Source organism: Sebastes umbrosus, chromosome 6 (assembly GCF_015220745.1).
Source record: "Sebastes umbrosus isolate fSebUmb1 chromosome 6, fSebUmb1.pri, whole genome shotgun sequence".
Taxonomy (NCBI): Eukaryota; Metazoa; Chordata; class Actinopteri; order Perciformes; family Sebastidae; genus Sebastes; species Sebastes umbrosus.
This window is the reverse complement of record NC_051274.1, coordinates 4,619,496-4,642,664: the sequence shown is the minus strand read 5'-3', so window position 1 is coordinate 4,642,664 and position 23,169 is coordinate 4,619,496. Positions and strand designations below refer to the sequence as shown.

At 39.8% G+C, this 23,169-nt stretch overlaps 1 protein-coding gene across 3 annotated transcripts in view; it reads left to right on the top strand.

The window, feature by feature from the left end:
* chchd6a (coiled-coil-helix-coiled-coil-helix domain containing 6a) overlaps positions 1-16,315 on the top strand; it is a 101,081-nt gene extending 84,766 nt beyond the window's left edge. For all 3 annotated transcript variants that reach the window (XR_005207252.1, XM_037772614.1, XM_037772615.1), the window contains one exon: positions 15,653-16,315. Coding sequence is in view for 2 of the 3 variants with exons in the window: in XM_037772614.1 (XP_037628542.1) it covers positions 15,653-15,676 (24 nt within the window). In the remaining variant the exon portion in view is untranslated. The remainder of the gene's footprint in view (positions 1-15,652) is intronic.
* The last annotated feature ends 6,854 nt before the right edge of the window (positions 16,316-23,169 follow it).

The following is a 23,169-nucleotide window of genomic DNA, read 5'->3' as shown; positions in this document are numbered from 1 at the left end:
TGATGGGAGCGCCGTTGAGAGAGAGAAAAATGGAGGAGAAAGACTCGGACAGAAGCGCTCAGAGGGGAGAAAACGAGGGAAGGGTGGAGGAGGCACGAGGATCGGGAGGTAAAAGGCGAGAAAGGAAAGATGGGTGGATACCCTGAGGAGATGGTAAGTATGGAGGAAGAGTTAGAGATGGACAGAGGATGAAAAGATGCAGAGAGAGAGGGAGAGATGGCAGGCCCCTCTGCAGTCAACACTAATGAAGAAGAATGAGGAGATTCAGCTGCTTGCTGGACCTGCTACTGACCACACACACACACACACACAGAAAGTTTCACACACACTCTCACTTATGTACTGACACAAAATTTATGAAGCGAACAAGTAGTCAAACTCCATATTCGCCTCATTGATATGCGTGAATAAATATTATAAAGTGTCTTGTAGCTTTCTTTAAACTAGGCCTAATTAAGGAACAGTCTCTCTCAATTTTTATATTTGTTGGGAGAGAAAAAAAAAATTTGAAAACCCAGGCGTGGGGGGGTTTCACACCGCTCTTCTAAATTAGTGTAGGGGTTGCCTTAATTGGGGCTAAAGCCTTGCTGCGTTTTTAAAAATCTTCTTTCAAAGTGCAGAACTTTTCTACAAAGTTGATGCACCACGGAGCAGATAGCACTTTTTATCCTTTGACATTGTATTTGTGACTCTGAGCTTCAACTACCACGACTCCCCCCTGCCCACTGGAGAAAACAGGAATGAAAACTCACAATTGCAAAAATCTTGAATCTTAACAAATTGTTCAGTAGTAGTTTTGCACCTTTCTTTGCAAAGGCGTTGAATCGATTTAAAAAAGGTAGCGTTCGTTTGGAGCACATTTTTGTCAGATTCTTGTTTCTCTTGTGCTCTCAGTTGAAGGTCTGTTTGTGCCTCATTAGCTGTGACTGCCTACAGACAAGAAACGGAAAAAACTCCAAGGAATAACTTTTACTTTTTTTTTCCAACCGCAGCTCACAGTGTTGAACAAAAGTTGACTTGCCAGAACACAGCGGGATAATGCGTAGAGCAGTTCTGAAGGTCTATTGACCAAAAGTTTTATTTCCCGTGTGTTTTGGATACCTGAAGTTGATGCGTACCAATGAAGGATTTTATCATTCGTTAATTTTCTTTTCTGTTTACAACAAACAAGTTGTGTTTGTGTTAACAAAATTAATAGCTGTGCTGAAGAGGGGCATCGCGATTCTCCAATCCACGATTTTTTCGGTTTTGAGGTCACGATTCGATTTCCGATTTAAACATGCAGCGTTAGACGATGGAGTCTTGATTCGTAAAAATCGAGAGATCAGTTTTATGCCCTGACAACTGTCATTTACACTTTCAAATTCTTCTTTAAAAAGAGAACCAAACTCTCTTTTTATTTCGAAAGTGTTTGAAAAATTAGACTACAACAGTCTACAATATAAAAAAGCTGCATCTTTTCAATATCAGTATCTGTGTGACCCACCTCAGTACATAATCTCAAAAAAGAAAATCACACAAGTGAAAAATAAAATGAGAATATAAGACATGAAGTAGTCAAGTTAGAATTTGGATAAAATATATCATTAATAAATATGAAATAAAGTAATATGAATTTGTGGTAGCCAGTAATTGCAAATTAATAAGATTAATGTAGTAAATGTTTGTATAATGAGGAGTATACATTTATGTAGGCTATATACAGAGATGTAAACAGGTTGTAAAACATTAAGTTTATGTATAAAGCAGGGCTGTCAATCGATTAACATATTTAATCGTGATTAATTGCACAATTGTCCATAATTAATTGTGATTAATAGCAAATTAATCACACATTTTTTATCCGTTCAAAATGTACCTAAAAGGGAGATTTGTCAACTATTTAATAGTCTTAGCAACAGGGATATTATGCAAATGTATGTATATATTTATCATTTGAAATCAATTAACAACACAGCATAAACAATATGCTCAAATCATAACATGGCAAACTGCAGCCCAACAGGCAACAACAGCTGTCAGTGTGTCAGTGTGCTGACTTGACTATGACTTGCCCCAAACTGCATGTGATTATCATAAAGTGGGCATGTCTGTAAAGGGGAGACTCATGGGTACCCATAGAACCCATTTCCATTCACATATCCTGAGGTCAGAGGTCAAGGGACCTCTTTGAAAATGGCCATGCCCGTTTTTCCTCGCCAAAATTTAACATACGTTTGGAGCGTTATTTAACCTCTTTCGCGACAAGCTAGTATGACATGGTTGGTACCAATGGATTCGTTTGGTTTTATAGTTTCATATGATACAGGTATCTTCACTCTGAGTCCACTACAACCTAAAATCCGCAAGTTGCGTTATCGCGTTAAAGAAAGTAGTAAACAAATTTGCGTTAAGGCGTTATTATCACGTTAACTTTGACAGCCCTAGTGTAAAGTTAAAGTGACAGTATAATGATAATATGTCAAGTTTTGAGCAGGAGCTCAAGAGTTTAGCAGTCTTCTGGACTGTTGGATGAGGCGGTCCGGCGGACCCTGAGCCTGGTGGTGCAGGAGCAGATGCTGCGGGACCGTCTGCCAGACGGCAGCAGGCAGAACAGTTTGTGGCTGTGCTGGTTGGGGTCTCTAATAAGAAAATGTTTGGATTTGAATACATAAGGAACACCAATACTGAATGATAAAAAAATATATATAAAATAATGGACCTGACCTTTAAGATTGATTGTGCGGCGATTTATCCATCGTGACTCTATTTTCACCATGGAACCATGCTGGCTTTAGTTTGGAGCAGTTTGCCATGGAGGGTCTGCCCAGATGATGCAGTAGTGTGTGGGTGTTCAGGGTTGATAATGTTTTTCTTTCCAATCGAGTCAGAGCCGTGATGATTTATTTCAAGCGTGGATGATTCTTACAAGCTGAATTTGGAGAAGTGTTGACACAAAACATAATGGAGGCTGCCAGTAGACGGAGAGAGTTTAGTGCAAGAGAAAGCAAAAAAGAAACAGAAAGTGGAAAGTACTCAGTATTTAATTGGGTTTGTTACAGTAATGTGAGCATTTGTTTTCATTTGATTGGGGTGTTGTATGGCATATGTTTGACAAGGATGTTTAGTTGTCTATACTGTGAAGTCCTCAGTTATACTGTGTCCATTTTTTCTTTGTCGCTGTATGTTTAATTTATGACTTTGGACGCCATTAATTCATACAAACATATCAAATGGTAGTCACTTCGACCTGTGACTGAACTCTGTATTATGTTTGTGCCACATTACATTTTGGCTGAACGACCTCGAGTGTGTGTTTGTGTGTGTCGGGTCCACTGAGAAGTTTAATGCTGGAGTCATTTCTGGGTTTCTGACTCATTAAAAAATGGCAGACCTTATCATCAGAGGTAGAGGGGTAGAGATCAGGACAGTCATTAATGTCAATGTAAACACACACACACACACACACACACACACACACACACATACACACATAGCAGGCCACAAGAACTAATATGAACCTGTGAGTCCAGTTTTCAGACATGAGGGCAAGAAACATAGCAGTTTTACCTTGAAGCTGAAATACGATAAGAAAGAAAGATTGATTGATTTATTGATTTTTATTTGATCACATGTTAACTTAACAAAGTAATTGTGTGATTTTCAGTACTGGTGTATTTCTTCAGCCCAAAAATGTAATAATCCAATCATTATAATACCTCTAAAACATATCATAATCTAAATTTGATTATATGATATTCATGCATTTTGTTATGATCCTCAAATTTAAAACATGTGTTTCCTTGCTGTGAAAACAACATGTTTTTTTCGTATCTTGGTAAGAGTGCTCTCGACCACTGGTAAAATGTTCTCTTACCTAAGCGAAGAACAAAAAGAACAAAAATAAGAGAAAATGTGTTTGTATATCACTTCCTGCATGAGGCCCAATGATCCCCTGCGTGTCGAAGTGCCCATAATGAAGGAAGTTTATTCTGTGAGGAAGCTGAGAGAATGTGTCAAACACCACCTTGCCTGTGTATGGTTACAGGACCTGAGCATACATACATTCACGCATGCATTAGGGCTGCACAATATTGGGGAAAAAAAACTGATATGCAATATTTTTTTCTGCGATACGCTATGAAAAAATACAGGAGTATTCACCCTAAATATTGTACATTTTAAAGTTAAAATGCATCAATCTGGTGCACTTTGAGAGCACAATTAAATAAACACTTTTGTGCTCTAGTAAACCATTTAACCATAAACACATTGGTTGTATAGATATGAATGGGGATGACACACCATGGTGCACCATCATGGAGGAAATGCACCCAGCGAGAGCCAGCCAGCACCGGGGAGAGGGTCCTGCCACACCGAGTGGCCGTCCCTGACCCGCCGAGTCGAATCCCCCCGGGCAGACAGCACAGACCCCACACGAAGCGTATACAAATATATACGGTTCATTATGAAACTGTGGCGGGTCTACAGTGCCCAGACTGTAGGTAATTAACGGGAAACACTGGATTTGTCGTGGATGATGACAACTGTGCGAGTTTTCCTTTTGCATCGAGCAACGGAAAAGTCGCAGCATGACATGTTTGAGTTCATTTGTCGACATCACAAGTCCTGTCGACGCTGAAACGGTATATCGTGCAGCCCTAACATGCATACAGAACACACATGCTCAAGTGCACTTACATCAGCTCCCAGGGTTTGTAGAGAAGTTTTTGTTAGTTGGTTTATCTGATTTTTCGTCAGTTTGTTTTCGCTGTAGTCTTTTTTATCTATCTTTAATGAATCGTCCTTCATCCGTCAATTTTGTTTTTCTGTCTCTGCTTCCTTTAAAACCAACACCTTTCATCTAGCTTCTACGTCTTGTCTGCAACTCCTTTTTTTCCCTTTCACTATGTCTACTCCGCTCTCTTTGTCTCTTGTGTTTTATTCGGTCTTCTGCTATCTGTTTCTCTCCTCTAAAACCACCTCTCTTCTCTTTCTCCGCCGCTTCCTTCATTTCTCTCTCCCTGCTCCGCAGTTGACTTATTGATTTCATTTTCATACTGTTCCCTCTGTCATAAACCATCAGCGTTGCCTCCTTTCAAGCCGGCATTGATCATTGTAGAGCCGATCACAACCAATCACCGCCGAGCGTCATTATCTGCTCTCGCTCTTTCTCTTTTGTTGTTCGTCTGTCTTGTATTGTGTGCTCTGTGGGTTATATTTTTTAATCTAGCGATTCAGCACTGCGGTGAAATAACAACCCAGTACATTTAGGTATCTTTTTCTCTTCTTCCCTTCAGACTCTTACATTTTGTGAAAAATAGCTCACTCAGATGGAAAGCTGAGGGACTTTAAAAGAAAAGTGCATCACAAACTATTCATGAGAAATTATCACAACCCCTCTGTTCTTATTGCAAAGAAATTAAACTTTCACTGTCCATGCATGTGCCTGTCTTTGACGATGAATGTGCGTATACCTCCACCGCTCTCCGCACTCCAGCCACCGTTGTGCTACACATGGAACTTTCTCTTACTTTTTCTTTGAGAGACATATAACGCCCGCCGAGTCTTTCTGTCCCCCGTCCTTCCTTTCTCTCCTGTATTTCCCTTTTCCCTGTCTTTTGTTGCACTGCAGTGTTCGATCGCACAGCACATCAAGCCAAATCTGGAGCCTCTGTTTCCTCTTTTATCTGCCTCGTGGCCCTCAGACGCCTCAAAGCTTTCAAACGAGGGGGGGAGTCGGGGGTGTGCGGACATGGAGGGAGGGGGTGTAGAGTTGAGGTTACTCACAATTGCCTCCCGAGGGAGGCATTTTCACCAGCTTTTGTACACCTCGCTGACCTTTCCGAGCGCCACCACGCCTGTCGGCTCGCGCCACGAGACCCCCTGCTCTCGCTCCCTCTTTCTGCGTTCTCCGACGGGGGTCCCGATAATAATTCAGCACAGCCCTGCATTGTGTTCCGTTGAAAGCCACCACGACTGCATAAGCAATTGACACACTCGGTTGTTTTTTTTTTTCAGGGCGCATTTCACACCAATATTCTGGTAAGCATTTTATCGCCCCCTCTCTGGTGCGCTTAGCGAGAGGTTTTGTAGAACCAAGACCACCAGCTGGGATAAGAGAGGACAACAGCGGGGCTTTTAGGTGGGTTTTTCACTGGCTTTTTTCAGTGCCTCCAAACAGCCGCAACATTATCGGAACGGTCCACTTTGTACCAGCCTCTCTTTTGTGTCCCGTTGTCACTCAATCCGTCTGTCTCTCCATCCCTTCTTTTCCTTTATGAGTTGAGTCCTGCCTCTCCTTTGTGATTGCCCTCCAATTCACACCCTGTACTCCCAAAGAGATCGATTTTTTTTTTTTTTCTCTGGCCTTTTTGTAAATAAATAAATGTCATTGTGTTATTGTTTGCTCCCAGAGCTGTGTTGACAAGTTCACTTTCATGTGAAACTTTGAAATTGCTTCTTTTTTTTTTTATAGTGGTACTGCAGTTATTTACAATTCTTTGTCTAGCAAATGTACCAAAGGCAGCTGCTTATTTGCATTGTACGAGAACAATGACTCATGAACTTGTCATTTGTGGTGTTCTTATGCCTCTGCGACGGTGACAGCCGTGGCCGGAGACGTTATCTTTTCAGGTTGCCCGTCCGTCCATCCGTCCGTCCGTCCCATTCTCGTGATATCTCAGGAACGCCTGGAGGAAATTTCTTCAAATCTTGCACAAACATCCACTTGGTCTCAAGGATGAACTGATTAGATTTTGGTAGTCAAAGGTTAAGGTCATCGTGCCCTCACAAAACACGTTTTTGGCTCAATAATTCATATACTAATTATGACAATTTCACAATATATTATTATCATGGCGTTCAACGTTAAAGCCATAAAAACACATTAACACAAATTCATTTTAATGCCACACATTCCTTTAAGCATTAACGCAACTTAAGCAGCGAGTGAAGATACGTGACTGGCATCACATGAAACTAGGAAAACTAAGGAATCCATTGGTACCAACTATGTCATACTAGCTTGTTGCAAAGGAGGGTAAATTACTCTCCAAAAGTATGCTACATTTTGGTGAGGAAAAACTGTCATGGCCACTTTAAAGGGGTCCCTTGACCTCTGACCTCAAGATATGATTTAAAATGGGTTTTATGGGTACTCACGAGTCTCCACTTTACAGACATGCCCACTTTATGATAATCACATGCAGTTTGGAGCAAGTCATAGGGTCTTTCCCATTAGTGCTTTTATACGGCTGGACTCCTCGACTCCTCGGCTCCTCGACTCCTCGACTCGCGTCTTAGTCCCGCCCACGGGAGATGCGAGCGGAGGAGGCGAGGAAAAGACTCGAGGAGAGAGGAAACGAGTAAATATGTTTTTAGAGACATGAGACGTCGTTTCCTCTGAAGCGTCACGTGAAGTGACGTCCGTTTCTGATGACAGCAGCAGCTGATCACAGCTGGATCAGCTGTCAGTTGGCTTCAACAGCTGTTTATGTCTGAACTGATCTAATAGTAATAAAGAAACAGAGTTATAAGAGCAGCAGTGTTTCCTCTCTGTAGCCTGTTACCTGTTTAACAAACACCTGCACATGAATAACAGCTGCAGTCTTTATTTCTACTGTGGACTGTGTCCTGCTTAGAGGACCAGGAACCATCTCTACTGGCACAATATCTTTATATTATTTATTCATTATTATCGTCTGTATTAATTTATATTCTGACAGTAGAAGTTATGTATTAGTCTGAATGTTTGAGGGAAAAGTGAAATGATATAACTCATATCAAACCCGACGCTCAGGAATTATCAGCTTCACATGTGACTGAATGGAAATGAGGATAAGTGATGTAAAAGGTATAAAAGACAGACTCCCCTTCTCTCTCTGACTTTAACTGGATACTTAATAAAAGTGAATGAGTGAAATAACAGATCATCAAAAGAAAACTCTTTCTAATAAATGAAGAAAGTTATTTTAAGTCTGTTTGTTGTCAGCTTTTATAAACCCCTCTCAGTGTCAGACTCCTTCAGTGACGGTGTGTGAAGTAGAGATACTGCAGGTCCTTCTGCTGCTGGAACACTTCACCATCAACATGATCCGTTTGCTGTTCACACCTACAGTTAACACAGATTATAACTAGATGGTGAATAAAAAGACAACTAAAATATAAAACTGTTAATCTGTGATCTGTCTTCACTCTGGTATGAAACTCTAGTGATGTTGATGTATCAGATCAGTCTAATCGGCGCAGCGTCCAATCAATAACTGATATCCAGTAAGGGGGCGTGTCGGTCGGTGATAAACTTCCGTGCAGGAAACACTGGAGGATGCACTGGTGTATCCTCGCTCATAGCTCCTCCAGCAAGCCTCCTCGCTCCTCGCTCCTCGATCCTCGCTCCTCGATGCGCATTTTATGAATTGGGACGTCCTTCAAGATGGAGGACTGAGATCGATTTCCGGGTCACAGCCAGAGGATCGAGGAGCGAGGAGTCGAGGAGGCGAAAAATGCTGAAATGAGAAGGACCTATAGTCAAGTCAGCACACTGACACACTGACAGCTGTTGTTGCCTGTTGGGCTGCAGTTTGCCATGTTATGATTTGAGTATATTCTTTATGCTAAATGCAGTACCTGTGAGGGTTTCTGGACAATATTTGTCATTGTTTTGTGTTGTTAATTGATTTCCAATAATAAATATATACATAAAGCAGCATATTTGACCACTCCAATGCTGATAAGTATAAATACTTAACAAATCTCCCTTTAAGGTACATTTTAAACATTTTTATAAAATGTGTGATTAATTTGCGAGTAATCATGATTAATAATTTAAAATTAATCAATTGACAGCCTTAGTTTTATCAATAATAAATTAATAGGATAAAATGATGAAGTGATGACATTTTGAACAGACATGGATGTAAACTCCAAACTGACTGGTTTACGGAGGCATACAACCGCAAGGCAGTAATTCTAGTTTGTCAATATTTCGTGGCAATTTGTCGTCGTATTTTATTTCTTTTTTGCAGTTTTGGACTTATTGATTATTTGAAAAATGAAGGAACGGATTAATTGATAATCAAAATATCCGTTAGATGTTGTATTTTTTTGATAGGAGTGGAGGAAGCGGATTATCTAGGTAGCCTGAAATTAACTTTGTTAGCGGAGACAATCTTTACAGTACATGTTCTCCTCCACATTCCCCTCCGTCTCCATCCCTCCATCCCTCAGCAGTGGAGTGGTCAGGCCTATCAACCACAGAACCTCAGCCTATCGCCTGGGAGCCCCAATTGCCTGCCAGTCATCAGATAAAATGGATTTCCAATTGAGTCAAGGCTCCCAGGCTGGCTCAGGCAGAATGGAGAACAGGTAGACTTCTGCTGCTCTTCTACCTCTCCTGACTTTCTGTTTGTTGTTAGTTAGTTTTTTTCTCTTTCTATCAACCTACTGTGTTCGGCCCCCGTCCCTCTTCTTCTCTCTCCACTCCCTTCACTGTCTCTCTCTGATCTGCCGGCCGGAGCCACGTGAAATGAAAATAGGCTTGTTGTAAAAGCCCAGATACCAACGTGCTATCTGGGAGGCGGTGTGGTGTAACCGCAGCAAGTCTTCTTAGTCCGTGACTACTGTAACTCAGGATGGATCTTCAATTAGAGCAACAGGTGGGAAATCCATTAGTTTGTTAGTGGGTGAGTTGTGAGGTGTTACCGGTTAGTAGAAGTGTGCTGATACCATTTTCAGAACCTGTCGGAGTACTAATTACTTTCGCTGTTCATGCTGTGATCAGTAGGACACCATTACACAATTATATTATTGCTGCATTTAGTCATACAGCAGGCTGTAGACCTGAACATTACACCGAAACTTAATGCATAGCCTATAGAACACAAGCATCTAAAGTATGCTTCAATTCATTTTAGGGCTGTCAATATTTTGTATCTGTTCAAAATGTACCTTAAAGGGAGATTTGTCAAGTATTTAATACTCTTATCGACATGGGAGTGGGCAAATATGCTGCTTTATGCAAATGTATGTATATATTTATTATTGCCAATCAATTAACAACACAAAACAATGACAGATATTGTCCAGAAACCCTCACAGGTACTGCATTTAGCATAAAAAATATGCTCAAATCATAACATGGCAAACTGCAGCCCAACAGGCAACAACAGCTGTCAGTGTGTCAGTGTGCTGACTTGACTATGACTTGCCCCAAACTGCATGTGATTATCATAAAGTGGGCATGTCTGTAAAGGGGAGATTCATGGGTACCCATAGAACCCATTTACATTCACATATCTTGAGGTCAGAGGTCAAGGGACCCCTTTGAAAGTGGCAATGGCAGTTTTTCCCTCGCCAAAATTTAGCACAAGTTTGGAGTGTTATTTAGCCTCCTTCTCGACAAGCTAGTATGACATGGTTGGTACCAGTGGATACCTCAGGTTCTACTTTCAAATGATACCGGTATTTTCACTCTAGCTTTAAAACTGAGCCTGATACAACCTTAAAAATTGCATGTTGTGTTAATGCATAAAAGAAGTTAGTGGTGTTTAACAAATTTGCGTTAACGCGTTATTATCTCGCAATTCTTATATATGTGTATTTGAGTGGGATAAGTTGAAAATGACCGAAATAATCTAAACTAAAGAGTGAAGCGAATTAAACAAACGTTAACAAAAGATAAAAAAGGAGAGAAAATATTTTCAGGTTTTTGTTTAAGTCATTGTACTGTATGTATACACCTACTACTTGTACCCAGTGAACTGCAGAATAGAACAGAAAGAAAAGAAAATGGAGGGATGGATAGATAGATAGATGAGTGGATGAGAGGAGAAGAGGACAGATGACAGAGTTGAGCAGGAGAATTGGAAGAGAGTGGAAGGTGGGGAGAGGAAATCAGAGGGATGAGATGAGAGGACTGAAGTGGGGAGCCATATTGATCACCCTGCTCTATGAGTCTGTCTGTGGTTTTAATGGTTTGAGTTTCACAGCTGGAGCGAACTCTGTGGTGCTTAGAACAGATACCGTGCCCTCTCTACACACACATACATGCACATAATAGTACATACATGCCTCTCCGCCAGCTGGCTTCAGGTCAATGCACCTCGAGCCTTCAGTCAATTTAGCTCATTGCATCGTTCCACATGAAAAACTATTGGACTTCAGTGGGACCAGTAGTCTTTCTGAAACAGCCCCCCCCCCCCCCCCCCCCCCCCCCCCGCTGCTGTCCAGCCTCTGAAGCCAAGCAGGGATGAGCCTGATCGATTTATGATGGGCACACCAAAGCAAATTTACAAGACAGAGTTTATTTTTCCTGTAAAGAATTAAGGATTAATAATAGATGTAACTCTTGTATTGATTACTGGAATGGCTGATGCATTACAGGCTTGTTTTAAATGTTTTCACCATATAAATCCGTATTTGCACAGAAACACAAGTGCATAAGCAAAGTACTCTTTTTGGTTGAAAAACCTTAAAGGTGCTCAATAGGAAATTCAGAGCATATCTGTTATCTCCGCACGGCTCTCAACATGGCGACGGCTGAGCCAGCGGCTCGCGGTAGTGGCTAGAAGGGAGCCCGCAAACTGGGGAAACTCTCACGAGATTGTTATGGTTAGGCATTGACCTCGAATAGTTGAGGTTAGGTTAGTTAGTTGATCTCAGATCAGATTTCACAATTTGTGGGCTCCCTTCTAGACACAATCTTGGTCCAGCCTCAGTCTGGGGCTCATTCACATGAATGGAGGAAGGGAAATAATTCTGGATTCTGCTGATTGTATATTTTACAACAAATTGAGCTGATGATGGTGTCAGTAAAAAGTCAGAGAATCACCAAAGTTATTAGAGCTTTCTGTTCTGTCTGAGGGGGACATGAATCTGTACCAAATGTCATGGTCACCCTTCAAATGGTTGTTAAGACAATTAATTCAAAACCAAAAATGTCAAACTCATAATGATGCTAGAGGAACAGTCAGGGGATCATCAAACTCATGACAATTCATCCTCTGGGAACCATTAAACTCTGTATGCTTTGATGGCAATCCATCTGATATTTGTTGAGATACTTCAGTTTATACCAATGTATTGGTAACCCTGGAGACCGGCTACTATAGCACTTTAGGATCAGTAGTGGGACTTGTCTGACATCACCAAGCTCAGAATAGAAATAACATAGTGATCTTGATTCCAAAACATTTACTTCAGCCACACGTCAGCTCACACTCAGCTATTTGATAAAAAGAACTATTACTGATGAAAAGATAACGTTTAAAAATAAACAAAAAAATGACTCAATGAATAAATTAAATGTCATTAAATCTAGCAAAAATAATATTAAAAATAAATTTAATATTAAAAATAAATTTTGTGATTAAGTAGTTACATACATTGATATTTCTGTTTTACTTTGCTTCTTTATTTATTTATCTATCTATCTTTGTATTAATTCCCTTTTTTATTTACTCTTCTGTTTAATTTTTTAAGTTTTAAAAGAACAGATTTGGATGGTTAAAGCTGCAGCTGGTAACTTGGAGCAAATATGACAAAAAGCTATTTTTATAAAACTGTCACTATATCCTGAGTAGTGGATGAGACAGGTAATCTGAGAAAAATCATGTTACTCGGCCTCCTCCTGTGCTCCTAATGGCATTTTTAAGATTTCACGGCGCCCGACGAAAAAACAACCAATCAGAGCCGAGGAGTCTCTAAGCAGCTGTCAATCGGTGCTCGTGAAACTCGCGAACTCTGATCAAACTGTCAGGCAGCTGCTCGGCAACTAGGCAGCGCTGATCAAATATGAATCGAGGTTCTGTTACTATAATGCCGATTTCTCACCTCAAATATTTGTAGAAACATATTGTACTGTTCAGCTGTAAAATGAGAAATTTGCTTGTGTTTGGCTCGACTGTTTTCATCATGGTGGCCGGGTCTCACACTTTGTCATTTTACAGCTAAATACGTTTCTGAAAACAGACTAAAAGTCAACGCATGTTTCTTTTTCTACCACAACCCCTCTTGTAGCTTGTGTAAATCCCATCTGTGTTATTTCTACGCCTACTTTTCAGAGACAGAAAATTTCAGAGCACATGATTGGAGTGAAGCCCTCTCGCAGTATTCAAGACGAGGTCGTACACTGTAGCTTGGAATCGTGCTGTCAGACCTGTTGTGTTCTCTCAGGGACAATGACACGCTTTCAAGGACAGCATTGATCTTTGGTTGAAAGATGGCGGTTGCACTGCTGGGATCAATTTCTTGTAGCTGTTTTCAAGTAGGTAGGCCTGATAGGCTATAGCTCTCTTGGAGGTCATTGCATCTCCGTTATATGAACAGATTGCTATAGAGACTGTAAACGAGGATCTACCTGAATCTATCTGTAATGGATTCCAGGTAGATGTCACGCATAAGGAGTTCTGAGTATCACCAACAAGATTGGCCCCTGATATAACCCTTGTACTGTACATGCAAAAAAAAACGTTAAAGAGGGTTCCATTACATGTGGGTTGTAAAGAGGATCCCTTTAGTAAAGGTTCTAGTTAGAACCCTCAGTTGTAACCTCTTCCTTTCAGCACTAAAAAGAAGGTTTTCTGTGGGAACAAGCAAATAGTTTCAAATGTTTGTTTGAGATTTTAATGATGGAAATTAATTGATAAAATTACATGAATCGATATTTCTGTTTAAATTTGCTTCTTTTAATAAATGCAAAAATATACAAATAAATACATAAATCAAAAAAAATAATGAATATTAATATATAAATAAATAAAAGGGAAAATTTAACGAAAGAGTAAATAAATAAGCGAATTAATACAAAGATAAATAAATAAAGAAGCAAATTAAAACAGAAATATCAATTTATGTCACGTTTTATCAATTAATTAATGGCAACATTCATATTTAATATTATTTTTGCTACATTTAATGACATTTATTTTTTTATTGAGTCATTTATTTATTCATTTATTTTTGGCATTTTGGCAGTTTTTCATGGTTTTATTGTTCTTTAAAGTAAAGTGTGACTGATAAATCGACTGGTCTGATATTATTGGTTGATATTAGCTGATCAGATATTTATTTTGATACATATTGCATGTCAGCCAATAAGTAATAAGAAATTGCAGTAGCGAGATGCTGCAGATACACCTGTAATAATTTATAAATGTTGTTATCGTTACATAGGTTGTCCACCAGAGGGTACTGACACTGAAATGTTTGTGTGCATTACGTTATGTAAAAAAAAAAAAAATATATATATATATATATATATATATATTTATTTGTTTTATATATATATATATATATATATTATGTCCGATATATTGTTACCTTGATTTTTTATTATCAAATATCTGTGTTGGTCTCAGTAATCCTCTCAGGCTCTACTACAAATGTATCTATAGCTGCACAAAGTTATTGTGTGATTGAAAATAAAACTGGGTGCATCATGATGAATGAGAACTACTGTGATGTTAGGGCCTTCACAGTCTTCAAAATGAATTATATCATACTATTCAGACATATTTAGGGTTGGGTTGAACAGATATTTTTGCACCTTCCAACAGATTGCCTCTCCTCCCTATTATGAGACAGTCTATATGCATGTGTTGGGATTGCACTGATTTGAAATAACATAAGAAGAACTGTATGATTGGCTGTTTGATGCCAGCCATTAACACACCCTCTGCTAAATATATTTCCCCTCATTCTTCCAGATTCCCAACTTTGCTATACCTTAAAAATACCCAACATACAACGAGAAGACAAAATAATGTGACCACCTTGTGGAAGGAGACTAAACTGACTAACATTAGCACAGTGCACCAGCTGTAAAAGAGGTCACAACTTTATTGTGTTAGAGATTTTTGGCCTGACCGCAGAGAGCCACTGAGTGACTGACTTACTGAGTTACACGATTGGTCGGCCGAGTGTTGGAGTTTCCTCATTGGTCCTTTCTCTTTCAAAATGAAGAGGTGGGAACGGTCCTTTATGCAAATGAGCCCGTCCAGCGCGACGCCTACGGCACACGCAACTTGGACCAGGCTGTGAAACTAGGAGATCTAGTTCTAAAATGAAATGAGATTCAGCAGTATTGTAGCCTATTTATCGCTTAAAAACTTTTCAGAAGTAGATTTTGGTTGATTGTTTAGACTGAATAACCAAACATATACAGTATAATCAGTTTTGACCGAGTCTTGTTTGTAAAGTAGCACAAAATGGCTAATAGATTTTTTTCTTTTTTTTAAATTCATGCCCAAACTTCAAGTGCATTGGTCAAATAAACTGCCAAATATTTAGTATGTCAATGGGAACAGTCTTGTAAAATTCTAACAACAAATACCAAACACAGACTGCTTCAACAAAGAGGGACACAGTTACAAGTTGAGGGGTAAATTCAGATCTTATCTACCTCCTGTAGTTGCAATTTGTTGCAACATGAAAAAGCCTTTGGAGTAGCGATGTAGAGCTGAGTAACATCGATCAACAGGTTCACTTCTCTCCATTACTGCGATAATCCCTACTATTAGCAGCTCTGACCTTTCAGGTGTGGTCAGTTAAAGCTGGAAAAGTATGCACGAAACATGACAGTCCTCGCTCCCTAAGAGCATCTCAAAGGTCGGAGGATGTGGCAGAGTGCAGGTGGACTAATTCTCGTTTTTTTTTTCTCTGTTTTTTCTCTTAGAACCTGCTGGTCAATCACGGATGAAGAGAGGGAGGAAAAGGGTAAAACTGTTATTTGAAGTAGGCTTTTACTTTGGCACTAAGAGCGACACTTGTCGCTTTCCTGTTTCGAATTCTGAGAGAGTTGATTTTATTTTAGCATGCGTTGTTTTTAAAACGTTTATATTATGCTATTTATCTGCAGTATCATCCGGTAAAGTCGCTCTATTATTCTGCACTGCTACATTCTACAGGGAAGCTTTTGAGAGAGAAATGAGTGTGTGTATTCATGGTCTGAGTCAGTACACTTTCAATTCAGTCATTCACAAGATCAGCTGAAAGTATTTTTAAGATTTGGGTTGTAAAGATCCATTCAGGGTCAGTCCTCCATCATCTGAATGTGAAATTCAGTTTACATCCAAACTTCTGCTTCCTTTGTTGGGATGAAAAATAAGAAAATCATTTCAGGTGTGAGATGAATGGAGGGCATCGGTACCGTCCTTGTTTTGATCTCTGGCTGAAAAAAAAAAAAAAAAGAGCTAATTGAGTTTTATTGTTTTTGAGTTTTATGGTTTTGTATTTTTTTAATGACACAGGAATAAGCTGAGGTAATCCTGGCCATGATTTCAATTCATCAGACCTGTGATGTATTGTATGATTTTATTAAATGATTCATATCCGGTGACTGTCTTGTGTGTGTCTTTTAGTTTTTTCCTTCTGGACTCCTCAACCTGTTTATATGCATATTTAATTATTTCTTTCTTTTAATTTTAATGCTAAGTACATTTAATTTTAAAAGTGATTTATTTATTCCTCCAGAGAAATGCAACATTTCTTCTCAAATCATCTTTCAAACTAAAGCAATAGCACCTCACAGAACAATAAAATGAAACTGAATGAAATGTATTAGTTATTTAGCCTGACAAGCTACCCCACACTGTTGAATCCTCTAAGGCAGAGGTTCTCAATCTTTTCCCAGCCAAAGTCCCCTTACAAGATAGAGAATATACCGAGGACCCCGTCATGTATGTCCCTTTTAATAATTTGACGTAAACTATTTTTTACACTTCTATAGTCTTAGTTATGTGAAAGAACACATGAGAAATGAATCAAAAATATATGTATTAAACATATTTGCAAGAGTTATAGATTTGTAAGAATAGAACGTAATCTATGAACTATTTTACCAACCCAGTCGCCAGAAAAGATTTTGGCTTTTCTGCAAACCATGGGAATCATCAGCCTCATATCACACTTACAGAAATGTACAATGCCATATGGTTAACAATGAGAAACGATTGCTCAGGTTTACGGTCTGGAAGCACCGCCCGCATGAGCAGCGCCTGGCGGCTGCCTCGCTGAACTGCTGCGTGACTTACGCATCGGTTGTTCACACCAGCAGCGTTTCTGCTGCTTTTGCGAGTCCTTTCTTTCTACATGGAGTTTCCCTTTCATAATGGCCATTTTTATTTCATTATAAATGTCATTTATATTTATTTTAGACAGAAAAAAGGTTAAGAAATGTGTGGTAATTTGTAAATAATAGTAATCATTCACAATTAAAACCCTGTACTTTATTAATTCATGGAGCCGTGCAAGTCACTGCATGTTCTACAACACTGTCCTGCACATCATTTATTTCAAAATAAAAGCCTCATGTTAACAAATGTATTTTCTGTACTGTCCACAGAAAAAAACGCTTGAGGGCTTTCATTTTGAAATGAAAGCAGGAAGTGTTGATTTAAAAATGAATCTTTACTTTACTAAACAACAGGTTCCGCAGCCGCCACGCGCTGCTCATGCGGGCGGTGTGAACACGCCGTTAGGAAACAAAACTACTTGGTTAAGGTTAGAAAAAACATAATGGTTTGTGTTAGAATAATAATTTACCAACATATAATAACAACATTACTACTGTAAATAAACAACAACCGCCCTTAGCCTTTCTAATGTCACGCTACGTAAAACAATGTTGAACAAAACGTTTAGAATCGTCAGATACATACATGAAATGTGACCTCTTGTGACCTTTAACCCATCCCATTAGGATGCTGTGAAGCACCCCGGGAGCAACTTTGGGTTTAGTGTCTCGCTCAAGTACACTTCAACATGCAGACAGAGGGAGCCAGGGATCGAACCGCCAACCTTGTGGTTAAAGGACAACCCGCTCTACCCACTGAGCTACAGCCGCCCAAAATAAAATGACTTTGCGTAAAAAAATGTTGAGTATGTTGCGTAAAACGACGTTGCATGAAACTTTCAATAACGGTAGCTTGCTGTACTATGTCACTTGCCGGATGAAAAAACGTCCACATTCAACATGTTTAGCAGAAACGTACAATGCCAACATTATTTCCTGGCGACTGGGCTGATTATACTGTATATTTAAAATTAAAATGTTATTTGTTGAACTGTGAAGACTTTTGTTAAAAAAAAAAAAATGCTGATGATGACCCCACTTTAAGAATCACTGCTGTAAAGGTACGCCACTAACTGCCATGTGGAAGTTCCCCAGCTACATTGAGCCTTTCAAAGCCAGACTACAGCTCACAAGCTAAGTTTTTACTATGAAATAATGACAATAAAAACCATACGGCAACCGTCAGCTGCAACTTTTTCCAGTAAATCAACTATAATTTCTAGATAACAGTTTGAGTGCTGTGAGGGATCGAGGCCAAATGTCTCGGAGGACTAGATGAGACACAATGTGAAATAGCTAAATAGAAAGGAAGTGTGCCGATGACGGAGGCTTCGCTGCAGATGTGGGATCACCCAGGATTCTGGTTAGTAATGTGGACGACTCCATGTGTGATACAGTGTCAATGAGTTCCTGCATGAAGATACAAGCAGTGACCTGGAGAAACGTGAAAAGATGACACTGATGAAACTTGTCTACAAGTTTTCAGTCTTACATTGATGAAGCACATCAGAAATGAATTATGAAAAAGGGAATTGATGGTATGAAATGAGACCATGTGATTGTGTTCATTAAAGGGACTGTTTGTAACTTTTTAAGCGTATAAATGTACCGGGTCGGGACACATGCGCGCTCACATATGCGCGCTCGCCTGTGGCCGCTGTACTCTCCTCCTCTGCCTGCTCGCCTTCACTCAGACAGAGCGCGTGTTCTCGCGTACTCGCTCCACCTCTAGACGTGAATGCGCGCTCACTCCACACTGCAGAAGAGTTAGTTTAGCTCTGAGAATATCTAGTGAATGTACAGTGGACGTTTGTGCAGAGATAACTGCTGCAGCTCCTCCAGACCAACAGAGGTTTCCCGTGTCTTGTGAAGTGACGGGGCTCCGCAGAGAGAAACATTATGGTCCCGTCTGCTCCTCTCTAGCGGGCCGCGGTCGAAAAGTCCAAAAATTACGTCCTAATGCCTTTTCCTAACCACTTGTCCTTGACCTCGATGGAAAACGTCATGAGGTCAAGGAAAGATGTGAAGGAGAATTCAGAAGGACTTAGGAAAAGACAACTGTGGTGTTAGGAGAATCTGACTGCACTTCACTAGGCTCTGTAATTATGACGTTAGTGACGTGAGTCTGCCATGGTGAAACTACAATGTTCTGAAGACGGACTACAAAAGACGCTGCTCCCTCCATGCGTTCTTAAATAGGTCTTTCAGTGACAGGCTGCTTCACCCGCAGTGTGTGAAAGAGAGATCCTGTAGGTCCTTATGCTGCTCGAACACTTTACATCAACCCATAATAAAGGATTATCTGACTTTATCTTAAAGGAATAACCTATAGATACCACTAATTTTAGTTATTTTTTGAGTTATGGAGGAGTAGAACCATTAAATGTATATTTCTTCCTACTCCTTTTCAGACGAAATATTTATTTATGCTGGTTAATTATTTGCTATATGTTTACTGATTTTATTTGTTATTGTTTTGTTTTTTACTTATTTGTGACTTCGAAATAAATTAATAGAAATAAAGTGAAACAAAATGGTTATCACTGTCCACTCGTTTTTCTCAACATTAATCCCAATTAGTATATGGCTGTATGAAAATAATATGCATGATAAACATATTGTTTGTTTTCATGAACAGACAAATGGTGCGTTGCTTTAAAAGTTGCTGCCGCAAGGAATTGTGGGACGACATTATCTCCTTTCCTTTCATAAAGGATGGTCCATACAGGATAAAAAAAGAAGCACTGAAGCATCTTTCCTTAGCAGTTAGAGAATTCGACCAACTCTTACCATGGCTGCTACTGAGATACTTCCGGGTCATTTTATTCTGTTAGGAACCTTCCTAAACAAAAAATACGTTTTGACCACAGCTGGCAACAATGTGTACTGGCCCTGTCTGCTCCTCTCTCCCGGTCTCTTAACCACCCAGCCCTGATGGGTGATTGGGCGCAGCTGCATACAACCATTCACCTCGGCTGCACGGCGGGGGAGGGCTGCACCTGAAGAGACACAGGACAGGGAGCAGAATCACACAAGACAACACAGCACATAACACTGTTTTATTAAGTAATTTAAAGTAGCAGTAGGCAGTATAATTTTGGCATCATTGGGCAAACATTCAATAATAACCTTTCAGCATATTGTAATTCAAGTGTTCTGAGAGAAAACTAGATTTCTGCACCTCCTCATGGCTCTGTTTTCAGGCTTTAAAAAATCTAGAAGTGGAGACTTTGACCAATCACAGGTCATTTCAGAGAGAGAGCGTTCCTATTGGCTGTGCTCCGGACATGGCTGCCAGGTAACAAATTCTCTAATTTTACAGCTAAACAGTACACTACAAGATGATTCTGAAAACATTTGTGGAGAGAAATAGGCATTAACATAACATAATATTGATTCATATTTGATTAGCGCTGCCTAGTTTGACCGTTTGGTCGGAGTTTGCGAGTGATTGACAGCCGGCTCTCATAGACGGCAAATGGACAGCAGACCTCAGATCAGCTCTTACTGCTTGTTTTCCTCCGGTCTGAAATCTTGCAGATGTCGTTAGGAGCACCGGAGGACACAGAGGCACATGAGTTTTTTCAGGTTACCCGTCTCATGCACTACTGTCACGATATAGCGACCGTTCTATAAAAATAGCTTTTTTTAATCATATTTGCTCCAACCTCGCCTACTTCAGCTTTAATCTCATTGATATCAACTTCACTGTTGACTGTTTCTGCTCCTACAGCAGAGCTATATTAAGTTACTGACAATGCAAACATCCTACTGCTGCTATAGTCACATTAAAAGCTTTCAACTGCTAAAACATAAAGTGGCTTTCATAGTGAAAAAGTAATTCATTGATCCAAAAATGCATTTACAAAACAACATATGGTCATTTTCAACACGTTCTGTCAGCGGCCCAGTTTGAATTATTGCAGGGAGCAATGGGAGCAGCCACAGAGAGCTGTTAGATGAAGAGCTGCGAGGCAACAGGCTGCACACCACCATCTCCTCAGTAAGGTAATCAACTCCTTTTACTGTGTCCTGCTGTTGTGTGGAAAACTACTTATGAAGTGTGTAACATGAAATCAGTTCATGGTTGCTCATGCCACGGTAGAAAAAAAAATATTATTGACCGTATTAAAACAACGTGAGTTTGTTTGGCTGCGCTGTAAACAGACACCAGTAGCTGCTCCAGAAGGGTTTGCTGCCTCCAGAATTGTACCGTATTAAACCGCGCCTGCTGTTAGCACCATACCTACCAGCACTGAAATGTTACGACTTTAAACTGTGATTATACAAACAGAAATGTTTGAATGTGTGAAATGTTCTTTGTTGTTTTACAGCTGTTTCAGCTGCTATGTCAGAATCACTGGTGCTCTTCCTACAGGACTTGGTCCATCCAGGCCCAACTCTGTTGCGTTTCTCTGTCAACAGCGGATGTCACACCCTATCTTAAAAGAAGCAATCAAGTGCAAATAAGCAAATACTGTAGAACATTTGGTTAAATCCTTCAAACGTCCTTTAAAGCTTCAGTAGGCAACAAGTTTTTGGCATCAGAGCTTTCAAAATAACCTATAAATTCCATAATAACTTTTCAGCATATTGTAATTCAAGTGTTCTGAGAGAAAATTAGACGTCTGCACCTCCTCATGGCTCTGTATTCAGGCTTTAAGTCTGTGACAGGAGACTTCACAGGTCATTTCAGAGAGACGGCGTTTCTATCGGCTGTGCTCCGGGTGGCGGGCGGGTAAACTGTACACTACAAGATGTTTATGAAAACATTTTATGGGAGAAATAGGCCTTACAGTAACAGAATATTGATCAGCGCTGCGTAGTCTGACCATTTGATTGACAGCTGCTCATAGACAACAGCTGGATTGGCAGAGTCCAGCTTGGCTCTGATTGGTTGTTTTCCTCCGGTCTGTGAAATCTTGCAGATGCCATTAGGAGCACTGGAGGACACAGAGGAACATGATTTTGTCTCACGCACTACTGTCAGGATATAGTGAACGTTTTACAAAAACAACTTTTATTAATCATATTTGCTCCATTTCTACCCACTGCAGCTTTAACCACACTTGCTGTTACCACCAATCCAACTAGCACTGAACTCTTTACTGTTTAACAGCAGTTTCTTTTGTAATGGTAATGCATGAGAAAAAGTCTCTGGGCCGTAGCACATAGAGTGGCCTGCAGTTTTGACTGTGGCTGCTATTTCAGAATCACCGGTGCTCTTCCTACAGACTTGGTCCATCCAGTCATCTCTACTGCGTATCTTGAATGTCACAGCCTATAATTTATTATTTTTTTAAAATAAAATATGGGTGGCTGTAGCTCAGTGGGCAGATCTTTACAACAGCCCGCTGCTCCTAAATGCTTAGGATGGGTTGAATGCAGATTTTTAAACAGTCTGTGAGGGATAACCGACAGCAACAATACAAGCAGACAGGATGCACATATGCTAGTGTTGAGAGGAAATCCCAATCATCACTAAATAGGCACAAGACAAGCTCAATATTCAGTTATGGTTTAAGTATGAAGTAATATTTCAAAATTCGGAGGCAAAACTGTTGGAGGAATCATTCATATGAATATTTAAAAACACATTGACTCTAAATGGGACCATAATTTACTAAATGAACATCATGCTGTATTGAAGAAGACTTGAAACTAGCGATTGAGACCGTAAACTCATGTTTACAATGTTTACTGAGGTAATAAATCAAGAGAGAAGTAGGCTCATTTTCTCATAGACTTCTATACAATCAGTTGCCCACTGGTATGTACTATATGACAATTATAATAGTGTTTAAATTAAGTTTAGTTTAGCATGCTCATTTCATTAGATATCTCTGCGTCACATAGACATCTTTGACATCATTGATCACATTTTGTTAATAATGTTAATTTTTTGGGGGTTTTAAACTAAAATTCTAGCCAGATCTTACACATTGCACCTTTAACATATTGTAATTCACCTCTTTTCTTTTGACAGGAAAAGAGGAAACATGAGGAAGGATTATGTATGGACGTTTTCATGGCTGTGTGGCTCCTACAGCAGAGATATTCCCCTTTGAGCATCACCGAGGCGTACCCAGGTGTGCAATAATGTACTTGATTGACTTAAT